Raw genomic sequence first — 15,925 nt, forward strand, 5'->3', positions numbered from 1 at the left:
ATTTAAAAATTACAGTTAAACTAACATAACATTGTAAAGCAACTATACTCCAATAAAAATTAATTTTAAAAAATTCCAGTTAAGTCAAAAATCCTGGAAACTTCATTGACTCCTTTCTTTATCTCACTCCACTTTCAATCAGACAAGAAATCCTATATTGAGGAATTATCCAGAATCCAACCTCTTCACTTCCACTGCTTCCACTTTGATCTGAGCCGTCCTCATCTCTTACCTGGGTTACAGTAACAGCCTCCTAACTGGTCTTCCTAAGTCTACCCCTGCTCCTACAGTCTATTTTCTATACTGCAGTCAGAGTGGGGCCTTTTCTCAGAGGAGTTTTCAAAGCATTCCTTTGCTCAAAGTCCTGCATTGCCTCTCCATTTCTCTCAGAATAAAAGCCAAAGTCCTTACTGTGGCCCACAAGACCCTAGATGACTTGGCCCTCTATTATGTTTCTGATTTTATTGCTCTGCCTATCTGCACAGACCTGTCTTACCCTAGGGCCCTTCTGCTCCTTTTCCCTCTGCCCAACTGACTCTTCCCGCAGAAACCTGCATGGCTCACTCCTTTATTTCCTTGAAGTTTTTGCCCAGTGTTGGTCACCTCCTCAATGAGGCCTCTCCTGATTACACTTTCAAAATTTTAATCTTCCCTGACCATCCTGGCACCCCTCATTCCCTTTAACCTGCTCTATGTTCTCTTTTTTTCATAATACTTGTCATTTTCTAATAGATCATATAAATTTTAAATTATGTTTACTTTTTATTGTCTGTCCTCCTCCCACACCAGTTCCCACAACAGAATGTAAACTTCACAAAGGCAGGGATCTTTGTTTTGTTCACTCTTCTATCCCAAGCACCTGGAATAGGGAATGGAACATAGTTAATGTCCAATAAGTGATTTTTTACATCTTCTTTAGAGTAGCCCCTGCTCGCTGCAACTGGAGAAAGCCTGCATGCAGCAATGAAGACCCAACCCAGCCAAAAAAGAAAAAAAAATTCTTCTTCTCAAAGTGTGTAATGTATATGTGTATTATATATATAATATATGAAATTTTGATAACTTTTCATGAACTGAGCAAAACATGTAACCAAAAACGGAACCTTAACTAGCACAAAAGCTGCCCGAGGGCCCCTTGTAGTCACTGCCCTCCCCCAAGGCTAACTATTATCCTGACTTCTAACAATATATATTAGTTTTACTTGTTTTTGTACTTTATATAAATGGAATTGTACAGTAAGGGTTCTTTTATGTCTGTCTTCTTTTGCTCAACATTGTATTAATGAAATTGATCCACATTGTTGCATGTTATTGTAGTCTGTTCATTCTTACTGCTATATAATAGTAGTCCATTGTGTAAATATAACCCAATTTACTTATCCTGAATGAACAAATTGTTTAAGCTCCAGATCCTTCCTATCCTCCTTGTTGTCGCCAGAGTTGTCGAGAAGATTAAATGAATTAATACACAGAAAGCATCTACCCAGTGTATAGTAGGTGCTCAGTAAAGCTTAGCTATTAATTTTGTTATATTCAGATATTTTATTGAACCCACATTGATCTCGTCCTCATCTGAAGTCCTGTACATTTACTGTAGCACTCTTTAGGATGCCAACCTGGCTTTACCATTGGAAAGGGCCAAAATGAGTGGCCCTAGGGGCCTGATCTGTCCTTGGTACATGAAACAAGCTGGGCCAATTCGATTCTTGCTTTCCAGGGAGTAAGGAAATCTGAAATAGTGGCCAATGACTGGGAGTTGCTGGAGTTAATCCATCTGGATCCCTTGGAGGAAAAGTCCAGGAATAGCCTCACCAAAGGCCTGGGAACTCTCAGGCTCCTGCCTTCCCTGGAACTGGCTTTTTAACCCTTTCTGCCATCCAGGGATCCTGTATGCTCAGAATCTGCCCTCAGTACTCTCCTAATACAAGCCCCTTTTCCTTTTATTAGGTAGACTCGGTTGTTGTAGCTTGTCCCCAACAGGACCTCAAGACTCATTTTCACTTAAATTATCAGGCTTTATAGTGTCGTGAATCCTTTGCTTAATTCAGTAACACCAGTTCTTTCATCTCTCCATCCATCCATTCATTCAAGTTTTAAACATTATTGAGGGCTTATGATATGTCAGGCACTGCAGGGTAGATCATATTACTCTCATTTTCAAATGAAAGACTCAGAGAGGATGGATAATCATTGAGGTTACAAAGCTTATAGTCATGGAGAATGTTGGTTCAAGGTAATCCTTGCTCTTCATCATGAGCTTGGATGATATATTTTTTGTCTGTACATGTCTTTTCATCTCACTTAAATTCCTTGAGGGAGATCAAGGCTATCTGATACATCTGGAATCCCCCTTGGTGTACAAAACCACCTGCTGTAGTAGACATACTACAGAATTGTTGATGGATTGCTCATATTGGCAAATCCTTGCTACCCTTCCCTCAAAGATGCTTCACTCCTTCCCAAACCCAGGAAAAAAAAATCCCCCAAACAGTGACCAAGCTGATCTGTTGATCTGAAGGAGGGTAGTTTATTTAAATTAGTTTAGCTCTGGCTCACAATTTTGTGTTCTTTTTCCATGTTGGAGTCATAGAAGCCCCTTCAATCCCACCACATCTCCTTCACCACAAATCAGGGCAACTCAGAGATAGCTTTCTTGGCTGGGGGACCCGTTGGCTTCTCCTGTTCTCTTGCTTTCTCTTCATACATCAGGATCCTGATTGAGATGGAAGAGACACAGGGATCAGGGGACAGTCCTCTCAAGAGAATGAATTTTAGGCTGCTGTGAAAGTCCAGAAAAAGGATGAGGTTTGTTAGGGTGGAAGGAGAAGGAAAAAGGGCAGGAGTGGGAGTACTGGGGGCTATTGGGGACCAGACCACGGATGAGGATAGCACCTTAGAAGGGTCTCTCAAAAGACGGAAGAGAAATGCATGCTGAGTAATGTGTAGAAGGTGAACCTGGGGATGGAGGTGGGGGGAGAGAAAACAGGTAAGTATAGGGGAGGTTGGAACTGGACCCTCACATTTTTAGGATGGCAGATCTCTTGCCCAACATCATCCTGAGAAAGTCAGAGTAGCTGAAAGTCTCCCCAGGGCCGCTGGATACCTCCCTGATTAATTTCTTTAGCTCCAGGTGGGTCTTGGGGACCTCAAGTTTCTCCAGCATTCGCTTCAGGGACATGATATCTAGAGGCAGAGGATGGAGGTAAGAAGAGGGGGAGCCTCTCTCACTCTGTTGCCTCTACCTCCTCATTCCCATTCCCCTTCCTACCCTGGTCGATGGGCCCTCTCCCGAACCATTGGGAATGGAGCACTGTGGGAAAGACCTCCCTCTTCCTAGATCTGCACACTCCCCGAAGATCACCCTTTTCTCACCGATATCTCCGTTTCCATTCAGGTCAAACTCCATGTATTTTTCTGGGTGAGGGGAGAAAGCAGAGAGGGTAAGCACTGGCTGGAGGGTCCCAGGCAGGGGCAGGGTAGGGACTGACCGAGCGCTAGGTAGGGGGGGAAGATGAAGAAGAGGTGGGGCAGGTAGAGGAAGTGTGAAGGTTGGGAGGCTGAGGGCCCTGGTACGGTGTAGGGAACTGGAGGGGCTCCTGAGAGGGGCAGGCCAGGGAAAGGGACTATAACCAGGATGGCGATAGAGGCAGCCTTCCTTCTTCCCACCCCAAAAGTCAACTTCGTTTCTGCCGTCTGCTCTCTTCCTGGGGAAATCCTACCCTCCTCACCCACTTCTCCACCCCTATAGTTTTCCCCTCACTCTTGAAGGCTTCCAGTTTGGAGGGCAGGTCCTCGTCACTGCTATATTTGGGATCATCCAGGAATTGCTGTGGGGGAAAGCAAGAACCTGGGTAAGCCCTCCTGGACGCTCCCCGACCCGGCCCCGCCCCGCCCCTTAGTTCTTCCTTTTACCTTGTTGATTTCACTGAGTCTCTCTTCTTGCTGGGCCTTCAGCAGCCCAAAGGCTTTTCCTCCTGAAGGGGCACAAAGGTTAATGTAGCCTCACTGCCCTGTTCCTCTCCTCACCCCCAAGCCCAGCCTGAAGCCATCACAACTGTGCCTTCATGGGCCAGATTCCCAGCCCACAGCCCAGGACTGTGCACGTTCTTTCTCCCGTTTTAGGGTCCTGCCTATCCCACCTTCCCTACCCTGTAAATCCCTGGTTTGGCTCATAGCTCAGCAGATGCTGGAGGAGACAGACCAGGCTGGGCACCTCTCTGTCTGCCAGCTGTCCTCTCCCACCAGCTTCCTGGAGGCCTCCCTCCCAAACTTCCCCTTTCCCCTCATTTCCTCCTCCTCTGAGTTCCAGGCCTCACTTCCCCATCAGCTTCTGCTGACACTAGCACCCAGGAAGAAGGGGGAGCTGGGTGTAGAAAAGAGATGAGAAAACAACGTTCTCCTTAATTCCTCTTAAGGGGAGCCCAGTGTGGGTGTGAAAGAAATATTTCGATAAGCCACCAAAGGAGTGGGGGAAGGTCAGTAAGACCCCAGGGGGCATTTATTCTCAGGAACAAAGAATCTCTGAACAGGTCTGGAGGTTCAGGTGACTGAGGCCCAGGTTTCACAAGTCTGGACATGCAGGTTTGGATAGGGAGCTGAGGAAAGGCTGACTGAATTTTTCTGCACTGTGGATGGGAGAAGAACCTGAAGTTGCTGGCAGATCTGGGAGGGTGGCAAGATGGGTGCAGGGTCTGGAAAGGGAGAGGTACTTCACTTCCCACCTGTCAGCTCCAGAGAGGCACTTGGAAATATGAAAGTGTCTGACAAAGCAATCTTTGTTTGCTTTAGGATGTGCAATGTAATCCCCTCCTCTTATCTCCTTTGGAATTTTCAGTAAAATCTACAGAGCTCCGGCATTTGAGAATTTCAGTAGATTCTCTGGGGGAATTCCCTGGTGGTCCAGTGGTTAGGACTGTGGCGCTATCGCTGCCGAGGGCCCGGGTTCAGTCCCTGGTGGGGGAACTAAAATCCCACAAGCTGCATGACACGGCCAAAAAAAAAAAGAGGAGATTCTTTGCAGGCCAGTGGTGCTGAGAGAGATAGCAGTGGTGGATACAAGAGCCAGGGGGTGAGGCCAACATTAGGGGTGGGACGCTGCTGGTCACTGTGGGCTCAACAGAGTGGGGAGTAGCCTCTGATAAATGTCTTCCCTAGGCACACTCTTTATCCCCTTTGCTGTTCTTTTTGGCTAGTGGCTTCTAGGGGAGGCCAGGACAGTGCGTCCCCCTCACTGAGACACTTTTGTCTAAGCTCCTTGCCCCAAGTTCCATCCACTCTGCCCCAGCACTGATGAGCACACCTTTCCTTCTCTCCCCGCCCCCCCAACCTATTTCCCCTTCTGCAGCTGGGAGTTTTCATTTCTCACTGCCCTCTCCCTGACCCACATGATTGGAGGAGATGCTGATGGGGACTCTGGCCTCTTGAGTTCCCTTTATCACAGCTTCCTCTCCCCCTGAGGAGAAAGCTGCAACCCTGCCCTCCCGATGGTCTGGGTGCCTAGTGGAGGGAATCTATTTTTTTATTCATACATTCATTCAACAAATATTTATTGAGTGCTTACTATATGCCAGGCACCTTTCTAGGGCCAATGAACCAAATAAGTGTAAAATCTTGTCCTCGTGGACAATCTAATTGGGGGAGACAGACAATAAAAATAAACAAGTATATTAAAGGTGGTAGGTGCCTATGGAGAACAAAATAGGGAAGGAGATAGGAAGGGCCGCGCAGACTGCAGATTTAAATAGGGTGCTTAGGGAAGCTTCTCTGCGAAAGTGATATTTGAGCAAAGATTTCAAGGAGGTGAGGAAACAAGCCACGTGGATATATTGGAGGGGAGCATTTCAAGCAGAGGGAACAGCAAACGCAAAGTCCTGAGGTGAGGATGTGTCTGGATGTCTGTCCACTCTCCAGGGGAGCTCCTGGTTAGAATTAGGTCCCCTGTGTACCTACATGAAGAAAATACACTGGCCAGAAAGCTTGTCTGTGTGTGTGTGTGTGTGTGTGTGTGTGTGTGTGTGTGTGGGCCTGGATGTCTTCTGTTTGCCCCTCCATTTTCCCTCTCCCACGCTGTCCTCTGCCCCAGGAGACTAACTGTACAGACTATGTCAAGGGCACCTCTGGCTTCTAGCTGTCTTTGCTGATGGGGGGCGTGGCAGGAGAACAACAGGAGGGAGCACATTAAGTTAAAGGTATTCATTCCTCTGACTCCCTTCCCACAAGGTCACCTCAGGCTGGCTGACACCTCCATCTATGGGCAATGCTCCTCTCCAGGCAACCTGCTCTACATGATGCTGTCCTTTTCCAGGTTTCAGAAGCCCAGGGAATAACTTTCAGGTGGTCTGTGAATTTGGAAAAGAAAAAGTACATCCTCTTCTCACATCCGACATTACACGTGTTGCCTTGTCAAAGACCACTTCACAGTTTAAAGTTCTTACTCAAGCCAACAACATCTTTTGCACTGATACATCTTTTTTAAAGTCTAACTTCAACTTGCCTGTATTTCTTTTTTTAATATTTATTTACTTATTTGGCTATGCCGGGTCTTAGTTGTGGCATGCGGGATCTTTCGTTGCGGCATGTGGGGTCTAGTTCCCTGACCAGGGATGGAACCCGGGCCCCCTGCACTGGGAGCGTGGAGTCTTACCCACTGGACCACCAGGGAAGTCCCAACTTGCCTCTCTTTTAAATCTCGTCTTTTAATGCGGTAATAAGTACATGGTTTTTTCTATCCCAATATTTTATTAATATTTTGATAACTGGAACTCAATGTAATTGTTTTACTTTGTTATATATTTTTTATTTTACACTTTACCAGAATGCTGAAGAGATCAGTGGCACAAAATGAGTAAAAACCACTGCTGTAATTTCTCCTCCCCTCATCCCTTTGGGCCGGGGTTGCAATATACCTTGTGATTCCCCTATACCTGACCCGCACCTTGGTAAATAAACTATCTCTGGGCACTTCTCTGGTGGTCCAGTGGCTAAGACTCTGCGCTCCCAATGCAGGGGGCCTGGGTTCCATCCCTGGTCAGAGAACTAGATCCCACATGCAGCAACTAAGAGTTCGCATGCCACAACTAAAGATCCCGCATGCCGCAGCTAAAAAAAGATCCTGTGTGCTGCAACTAAAGATCCCGCATGCTTCAACTAAGACCCAGCCCAGCCGAATTAAAACAACAAAACAAAACTATTTCCTCAAATGAACCAAATTTGAGAACCTGAATGATACAGTGTACATGTGTGTATGGAGGGAGTGTGGGGGGCTGGGAAGAAACGGATCTCTGCTGTAGCTCTATTTCTTATTGCAAATGAACAAAAGGGCATCCTGGTGTATGCACCAGACTCAGGGGCTTGGTTAACAAGAGGCTTTCCGGGAGGCAGGAAAACAAGTTAGGATTCTGAGTCTACGAGGTACAGCTCTGGAGAACCATAACCGAGTCACCAACATCGCTTTTGCCAAAGGCTTTTCTTTTCTAAAATGCCTCCTTGTAGGGCTTTGAGGGGAATGTGGCAGCAGTTTATTTCTAAATTTCCCCTCTTGACTCCTGTAAAGAGGTTGGAAACACACAAACACACACACACACACACACACGCACGCACGCACGCACGCACGCGCGCGCTACATTTTCAGTGAAGCTAGGAGATACAGAGTACCTACAAACTCCGATTTATGTGTCCGTGTGACCAAATTCCCCGCTGAGCAGGCATTCCCCAAGAGTGCCTCTGAGAAGAGCAGGGGAGTAGCGAGGGTCCCGGTAACTGCTAAAAAAAAAAAAAAAAAAAAAGAAAAGAAAATATTCCTTCCTAGGAGGAAAGGCCTTACCCCTGGAGGGAAAAGCTGAGGGCAGTGCTGACTGAACAGATTCAAATACCCGTAAAGGTGGAGAGAGAATGTTTTAAAGCAGCCAAAGGGACCCAGATGTGGCAGCAAAATTCTCCTAATATTAAGTGCACCACCTTAGGTGCACTTGGGAGGTGGCAGCCTGTGAGGTCTCCTGTGAAATAAAGAAGCCTAAGGTTGGGGGTAAATGCTTACTTAACTGGGAGAGGTTCTCAGAGGCCAAGGAGGTAGTGGCTACACAGAGGTGCCAAATTTAAGGAAATAATCCATTGTGATGGCAAAAGAGGAGGAGTCCTTGTACTTGTAAGTCTGGAAAGCCATTCTGACCCCCCACCAAACGTCCTCCTGTTAATAGTTTAGAAAAATCTATCTCATTTAAATATGAGTGGGACTTCCCCAGTGGCGCAGTGGATAGGACTCTGCGCTCCCAATGCAGGGGGCCGGATTCGATCCCTGGTCAAGGAACTAGATCCCACATGCATACCGCAACTAAGAGTTTGCATGCCACAACTAAGGAGCCCACGAGCAGCAACTGAGCCCGCCTGCCGTACCTAAGGAGCTCACGTGCCTCAACTAAGACCTGGTGCAACCAAATAAATAAATAAATACGAAAAAAAAACCCAAACTGATAAGCTTTAAAAAAAAAATGAGTAACAAAAAGAAATGACCAGGAATTCCCTGGTGGCGCAGTGGTTAAGAATCCACCTGCCAATGCAGGGGACACAGGTTCTAGCCCTGGTCCGGGAAGATCCCACATGCCGCGGAGCGGCTGGGCCCGTGAGCCATGGCCACTGAGCCTGCGCGTCCGGAGCCTGTGCTCCGCAACGGGAGAGGCCACAACAGTGAGAGGCCCGTGTACCCCCCCAAAAATAATAATAATAAAATAAAATAAAAAATAAAGATGGTGAGACAATAAATAGAGCTGTGGACAGAGATATATGAGAGATAAGGAGAGAGGTAAGGGAAAGAGAGATCAGGGAAGATGAAGATAGGATGTCTAGGACATGGAAGGCACTCAGTAAAGGCATAGTTGAATAGATGGATGAGCCCTGATGCTCAGATAGGGAGACGTGGAATGAATATTGAGAGGAAACCCACTGTCCATCGGAGAAGCAGTTGTCCTAGTTTCATCCTGAGATGATGAGGGCCTTAACTAGCAGTGAGAATCAAAAGGCAGAGAAAGATACTTATATATCTCAGAGGCAGAATGGATAGCACTTGGGGTTTTTTTGGTTGGGGGAATGGAGGGAGAAGGCAGAATAGGATAAGTCCCAGGATTTTGCTTTGAGTGACTGGGTAGATTGTTTCCATTCACTGGGGTGGGGAATATAGAAGGCTGACCCGGTTTGGGTAGACACTGATGATTTTGAAATGCCTGGGGTACATTCTGGGGAAGATGTCTAGAGGGAAGTTAGATAATCTGGACTCAGATCTCAGAAAGAGGCCTGAGGTAAAGGTACAAATTGAGATGGAGATATAGACTGGGGACTCGACAGAGACTAGCAGTAGTTAAAACTGTGGCTATGGATTTCCCTGGTGGTGCAGTGGTTAAGAATCCATCTGCCAATGCAGGGGACACGGGTTCAAACCCTGGTCCGGGAAGATCCCACATGCTGTGGAGCAAATAAGCCCGTGTGCCACAACTACTGAGCCTGCGCTCTAGAGACTGCGAGTCACAACTACTGAGCCCGCGTGCCACAGCTACTGAAACCTGCGCGCATAGAGCTGGTGCTCCGCAACAAGAGAGGCCACCTCAATGAACAGTAGCCCCCGCTCACCGCAACTAGTGAAAGCCCGCACAGCAACGAAGACCCAACGCGGCCAAAAATAAATACATACAGACAGACATAAATGTATTTATTAAAAAAAAATGTGGCTATGACAGAATTGCCTAGGTAAGCCCATAGTAGATGCTCAGTTGAATGAAGGTAAGAGAAACATCCCAAAAGTCTTCCAACAGGAGAATGGTGTGAAAGCACATGTGGAGGGTACAGGAGTTGGGAGGGACTCAGGTCCGATTGCTTTTATGTCCCTGTGAAAGAAGAGGTAAAATGGAGAAAAGATCCAAGGTATAGGTCATGTAGAGTCAAGATGATGGATGGAGTGGACAAGGTGAAGGAACTGTGAAATCAGTGCATAGAAAAGTAATTTGAAAATTGTGTGCAAGAATGTTCATAGGAGATGTACTCATAATATCAAACCAATAGAAATAATCCAATTGTACATCATCAGGTGAATGGATAAACAAACTGTGGGACATCCATATAATGAAATACCACTCAGCAACAAAAAGGAACAAGCCTCTGATACCTGGAACAACATAGATGAATTTCACAGACATTATGCAGAATGAAGGAAGCCAGATACAGTAGTGTATACTCTAGGATTCCATTTGTATGAAGTTCAAGAACAGATTAAACTAATCTATAGGGGTATAAATCAGTAGTTGCTCCTGGGAGGGGAAGGGGATTGACCAAAGAGGGGCATAGGAGAGTTTCCTGGGGTGGTGGAAATGATTTGTATCTCAATTGCAGTGCTGTTTACATGGGTGTATATATTTGCCAGAGGTCATCAAACTGTACACTTAAGATCTATGTACTTTACTATATATATATATATTTACATCTGTATATAATGTCATATACATGGACATTAAATCTTCCAGAGAGGTGGCAGAGATTGAAATAGAGAGGAAGCTGGAGAGTCGGGCGTCTGCTCTTGGTGAATGTGAGGGAGTTGGACAGTGACAGCAAGAAGGAGAGGCCAAAGAAGGTGGGGTGAACCTCAGAGAAGTCATGGTCAGAGGTTGAAAGTATATCCTGAGAACCATTAATTAGTTGAAAAATATTTATAAGGACTCAGCTGGAGGAGAAGTCACCCAAGTCTCACCCTTGCCAACACGTAGAGGAGGAAACACCAGGTGAGATGGGATCACTTGTGCTGGGATTCCAGAATCCCTTCTGTTTTTTTCACTTCTTTTCCTGCTCTAAGCTCTAAGTTGGGAGTTTGTTGGCCCTGACCACCCTCAAGGCAGCCCACAGCTGGATGTTAAAGCAATCAGACCAGAGACGTGTGTACATCCATTTCACAACTTTCCTACTTGTGGCCTTTCTTCTTGAGTACCTGGTAAAAGTTTCTTTTGAAAAGTTACATCCTTGAGTTTGCTGAGCTTATTAGCACAGCAGTTCCCATCCCACAGGTTAAAGTGCCCTAGAGGGTCTCAGATTTATTGAAAGGGTCCTTGAATCCACACATACACCAGGGTTTATTCTAGATGGACTTTAAGAAAAGCCAAGTACTGTCTTCATAATCCACAACAGTTTTGGATACTGGAAATCTTAGGTGGACAAAAGAGGTTGAAAGAGCAAAGCACCTTTGAGTTCAGGCCCAGCTATAATCTTGGTCATTCTAGCTCAGGACTGGGGAGGAGATAAAGGCTAACATACACTGACCCTCCACTACAGTGGAGTCTGAAAACTGACAGATGCTACTCCCATTTTACAGTAAGTAGGGGAACCATGATTCCTATTTATGTTGACTTGGCTTCTAAGCTGCATTGCCCTGGGACATGGAGTAGTGCCATGTGATTAATTATATGCCCTGTGAAATACAGAGTTTTATCCTCAGGCCAGTTGCCCATTCCAGCCCCTCACCCCCACTCCACTGGTGGCGATCTTCCCTCCCTCCCCAAACCATGGGGTTCCCACAGTTGAGTACAAGAGACAATTTGCTCCACATTGACCCTTTGGGGATGGGGATGGGGCATTGATAGGACAAGGCAAGGTAAGGGACAGGGCAGAAGCTGGAATTAAGGCCCAGTTGAGAAAAGCCACATATTGGTGCCTCAGGCCTCCCCCTTCTCTGTGACCACCAGGGGGCAGCCCTTGCCTTGCCATGGCACCACATTTCCACAGCCTCTGGTTAGATGGCCCTGAGGAGGCAGCCACTCCACTAAAAGAGAGTGGCTGAGTCACTCCTTCCCAGATTGTGAGGTACCGTGCTTGTCTAGGTGGTTCAGAGAGGTTCAATAATTTGTTCAAGATTATGTAACTAGTTTGTAGGGGAGCTGATCACAGCCTGACTTCAAGCCAGCATTCTTTTTTTTTTTTTTTTTTTTTTGCGGTACGCAGGCCTCTCACCGTTGCGGAGCACAGGCTCCGGACGCGCAGGCTCAGCGGCCATGGCTCATGGGCCCAGCCGCTCCACGGCATGTGGGATCTTCCCGGACCGGGGCACGAACCTGTGTCCCCTACATCGGCAGACTCTCAACCACTGCGCCACCAGGGAAGCCCCGAGCCAGCATTCTTAACCATAAAATTACTACTTCTCCAAAAATGCTCCAAATCACTGCAGTGGAGATTAGGACTGCACAATCTATGGATGTATTGTGAAACAGCGAGAAACTCAGCCAGAAAGAAAGAATATGTACTGATATAAAAGGAGCCAGAGGGAAAATGTGTGGCGAGGGCTGGGCAGGCTTCACCCGGCATATTACACATCATCCTCTTTTCTCTGTGCTGTGTTATCTCATGTAGGTGTGTAATGCATGTACAAGAGTGTGTTGCATACTCTTGTACTAATCCCTGCATAACCTTGGAGTTATGTGTAACATAATGTGTATTTCATTTGGGTTTGTCAAAATGCATTTCACGTAATGGGGGCACTTTGTGATTTCTCAATAAATGTTAGCTAAATAATGAATAAAATAAAAAATGAGTGAATTGACCAGTGGGTGATAAATCTGTGCAGAACACACCTGGTAAAGCAGACCTCTGCAAGAGGTGTATTCCTTTAATGGGGATCTGAATGTGAATGCATCCAAACTTCCCCATCAGTGGCACTCACTCTGCCAATCCACCCAAGTCAACACATCCTAAGCGAAACAGACAAAGTCCCTGGCAACTCCCTGTCGCCACGACCAATCAGCTGACTTCTGCTAATCCTCTCATTTATAGAATTTCTAGAGCAGCCCTGGGGGAGGGCCGGACTCGAAGGAAGGGAATGGATAGTGTGGACCTGGGCGCTATTGAGCCAAGGGGAGGGGAAGTAGGTTAGCTCTGAGCCCAGATAAGGCTCTTGGAGGCTGATTCTTGGTAAAGGGTTGGTCTTCTTGAACCTCACAAGATAGGGGAACCACATCCTGGTCTCACCTATCCACCCACCCACCCTAGCATGACCGGCCATCTAAGCCCCCCCTCCCCCTCAAACACTTAGGCAACATGCGCACATGCTGCCCCCACCTCCTAGTGACCCAGATACCCCCGTCAGCAGCATCCTCTTTCCTCAGGGAGGCATGCGTCTGATGCCCCAGGCCCTGGGGCGTTGAGGTCCTTTGTAAGTGATGTGTCAGTCCTGTGTGTCACAGGAAGCTCCCCACCCCCATCCAGTGACCAAAGTCCTGGTCAGAACTATTGGGTCGTTTTCCTCCACCCAGACCTCACTGCTCATGTCCCCCTCGTCAACAGGAACACCCTTCGACATGGCCCGGATGCTGTTCCTCATCTTCATCACGGTCCATCCAGGTGACAGGGGTTTCTCCCAGGACCCTGAGGGGTGTGGGGCTGGGAGGATGGAGGATGGGGGAGGCTGGACATAGATGTCCCAGGGGAGCAGGTTGGGTGGGGGCTGAAAGCAGGGCATCCCTCAATAAAGCTGATACCCAGTGGGCTTCCCCACTTCGCAGTTCCCTCCATGTCACCCGCTGGGAAGGTCATTCCCCAGCTTCCATCCTAAAACTCTTCCTTTCCAGCCACGTTCCTAACAAGATAAAGTTTAAAGAACCAGTAAAAAAGGGCTTGAAGGAAGGAAGGGCTTGAAGGAAGGGGTCAAATCTTTTTAAGGGGTCAGTTTTAATTTGATGAGTTTAATAAACTTATTAAACAAGGCTTATTATCTAGGGTCTAGATATAATTAGGAGTTTAGGAGATCTAATTAAATCTAAGTTAAGTTTCTTAATGAAACTGATTTTAATTGTCAGACATATTCATTGACTAAATTCAGTGTGGATTCCAGACCAGCATCAGCGTCAGCGGGGACCTAGGGCAAATTCTCAGGACCCACTCCAGACCCACTGAATAAAAAATTCTGGGAGTGGGGCCTGGGAATCTGTTTTAACAAGCACTCCAGGTGATTCCAATGTGCTCTCAAGTTTGAGAATCACTGAAATAGAAGACTGATTGGTAAATTTCATTAACTAGAGAATTTAATCAAGAATTTTAATAATTGGTTTAATTCATCATTTTAGATAAGTTAAATAGGGATCCCAAGCAATTATAGCCATATCTTCACCTGGAGATTTAATTAGTTAATGCTCTTTTTTTTTTGCCGTACGTGGGCCTCTCACTGTTGTGGCCTCTCCCGCTGCGGAGCACAGGCTCCGGACGCGCAGGCTCAGCGGCCATGGCTCACGGGCCCAGCCTCTCCGCGGCATGTGGGATCTTCCCAGACCAGGGCACGAACCCGTGTCCCCTGCATCGGCAGGCGGACTCTCAACCACTGTGCCACCAGGGAAGCCCTAGTTAATGCTCTTTAACAACAACAACAAAAAAAACCAAAGTAGCAAGGATGGTATGCAACAGAATGCTATTAGTACTAAGATAATACCTGGAATAATATAATTAATGGTATTAGTTAACTAGGCAGCCACATTCATGAATGAGCTTCACTTTCACTGTGACAAGTTAAATTTCAGCAAAATGTTACTAGTGAATGGAACTGGAGAATGATGGGAGAGGGTGAGGGTGAGAGTTGGTATGGGAAAGAATTTGAAAAACAGTTTAATAAGCAATGTTAAGAAATTAGATTGGTAAAGAGGAAAGGCTTAATGAGACATCTGAAGTGCTCGTCCCTCTGGGCCCTCTGTGGGTGGGGTACAGCAGGGATGGTCTACTGCAAGCTCTCTTGTCTTTTTTCTTTGGAGTAATTGGGGAGGTGTTTCTCTGGGTCTTCTCTCTGCCCCCAGGATCCTGTGCTCTCTGGGTGTCCCAGCCCCCTGAGATCCGTACCCAGGAGGGCAGCCCTGCCTTCCTGCCCTGTTCCTTCAATGCCAGCCAAGGGAAATTGGCCATTGGTTCTGTCACGTGGTACCAGGACAAAGTGGCCCCAGGGAAGGAGGTGAGGAATGAGACCACAGAGTTCAGGGGCCGCCTGGCCCCTCTTCCGTCTTCCCGTTTCCTCTGTGACCACCAGGCTGAGCTGCACATCTGGGACACCCGAGCCCGTGACACCGGAGTCTACGTGTGCAGGGTGGAGGTGCTGGGCCTGGGTGTCGGAACAGGGAACGGGACTCTGCTGGTGGTGGAGAAAGGTGAGGTGCTGGGAAGCTGTGCCTCCTTGGCCGGAGGCCCCACTCTCCCTGGTAGTCGAGTCAAGAGTCCTTCCCCGAGGCCCACTGTCCTCCCTAAGCCTGTGCACGCTTCTTCCCAGGGCCTCCTTTCCTAAGCCCTTCTCCCCCTCGCCATCCCCACCCACATGCAGGACCTCCTCAGCTAGCTGCCGGCACAGTCTTCCTCCTTCGGGCTGGGTTCTATGCCTTCAGCTTTCTCTCAGTGGCCATGGGCAGCACCATCTATTACCAGGGCAAATGTGAGTAGTGGAGCCGGGACAATGGGCGCAGAGGTGGGAGGGGCACTGAGAGGGCTGGAGCAGGTGGAGACAGAGACCACGGAGAGAAGCAGGCAGCTACTGAGCTACCCCTGTGGCCTCTCCACCAGGCCACTGTCACATGGGAACACACTGCCACTCCTTGGATGGCCTCTGATGAGTGATTTCAGACCCCAGTGACTCCAAGTTCTTCAAGATACCCCCCAATAAATCCCTCTCTGCCCCACCATTAACTCCTTTTGTGTATTTCTTGCTCTAGATGACCCAATGTGCCCTGTTCTGGGTTCTCCCAACTCTTACTCTGCCTTCTACCAAGTCTGGTCTGGAAAGGTCCAAGGAGGGAGCTTCCCAGGACTGTGCCTAGAGTCCCCTCCCACCATCATCCTGAGACTCAACACACCTCCTTCTCCCCCCCAGGAGGCTAAGGCCTTTGTCCTGAGAAAAGTGGACTATTAGACATGATTAGCTCTACTTCTCAGTGGC

At 47.5% G+C, this 15,925-nt stretch overlaps 2 protein-coding genes across 2 annotated transcripts; one reads left to right on the forward strand and one right to left on the reverse strand.

Annotated features, from left to right (window-relative positions):
• Positions 1-2,507: 2,507 nt before the first annotated feature.
• Positions 2,508-4,289, reverse strand: AIF1 (allograft inflammatory factor 1). Its single transcript, XM_060164240.1, has 6 exons — positions 4,149-4,289; positions 3,913-3,974; positions 3,761-3,827; positions 3,373-3,414; positions 3,021-3,183; positions 2,508-2,713 (listed from the first exon to the last, which is right to left on the reverse strand). The coding sequence occupies exons 1-6, from the start codon at positions 4,171-4,173 to the stop codon at positions 2,629-2,631; spliced, it is 444 nt and encodes a 147-aa protein (XP_060020223.1). The 5' UTR covers positions 4,174-4,289; the 3' UTR covers positions 2,508-2,628.
• Positions 4,290-13,282: 8,993 nt separating this feature from the next.
• NCR3 (natural cytotoxicity triggering receptor 3) lies at positions 13,283-15,599 on the forward strand. Its single transcript, XM_060164241.1, has 4 exons — positions 13,283-13,362; positions 14,802-15,146; positions 15,317-15,424; positions 15,553-15,599. Exons 1-4 carry the CDS (start codon positions 13,287-13,289, stop codon positions 15,597-15,599), a joined length of 576 nt encoding a protein of 191 aa, XP_060020224.1. The 5' UTR covers positions 13,283-13,286.
• The last annotated feature ends 326 nt before the right edge of the window (positions 15,600-15,925 follow it).

This window comes from Lagenorhynchus albirostris, chromosome 10 (genome assembly GCF_949774975.1).
Source record: "Lagenorhynchus albirostris chromosome 10, mLagAlb1.1, whole genome shotgun sequence".
NCBI lineage: Eukaryota > Metazoa > Chordata > Mammalia > Artiodactyla > Delphinidae > Lagenorhynchus > Lagenorhynchus albirostris.

Bases quoted from the DNA above. Each gene is read 5' to 3' on its own strand.
- AIF1 (XM_060164240.1), bottom strand. From the start codon at position 4,173: ATGAGCCAAACCAGGGATTTACAGG. The intron at 3,415-3,760 runs GTGAGGGGAAAA...CCCCTCACCCAG, and splicing joins CAAACTGGAAGCCTTCAAGA to AAAAATACATGGAGTTTGAC. The intron at 3,184-3,372 runs GTGAGAAAAGGG...CTCTGCCTCTAG, and splicing joins GAATGGAAACGGAGATATCG to ATATCATGTCCCTGAAGCGA.
- NCR3 (XM_060164241.1), top strand. From the start codon at position 13,287: ATGTCCCCCTCGTCAACAGGAACACCCTTCGACATGGCCCGGATGCTG. The intron at 13,363-14,801 runs GTGACAGGGGTT...CTCTGCCCCCAG, and splicing joins CTTCATCACGGTCCATCCAG to GATCCTGTGCTCTCTGGGTG. The intron at 15,147-15,316 runs GTGAGGTGCTGG...ACCCACATGCAG, and splicing joins TCTGCTGGTGGTGGAGAAAG to GACCTCCTCAGCTAGCTGCC.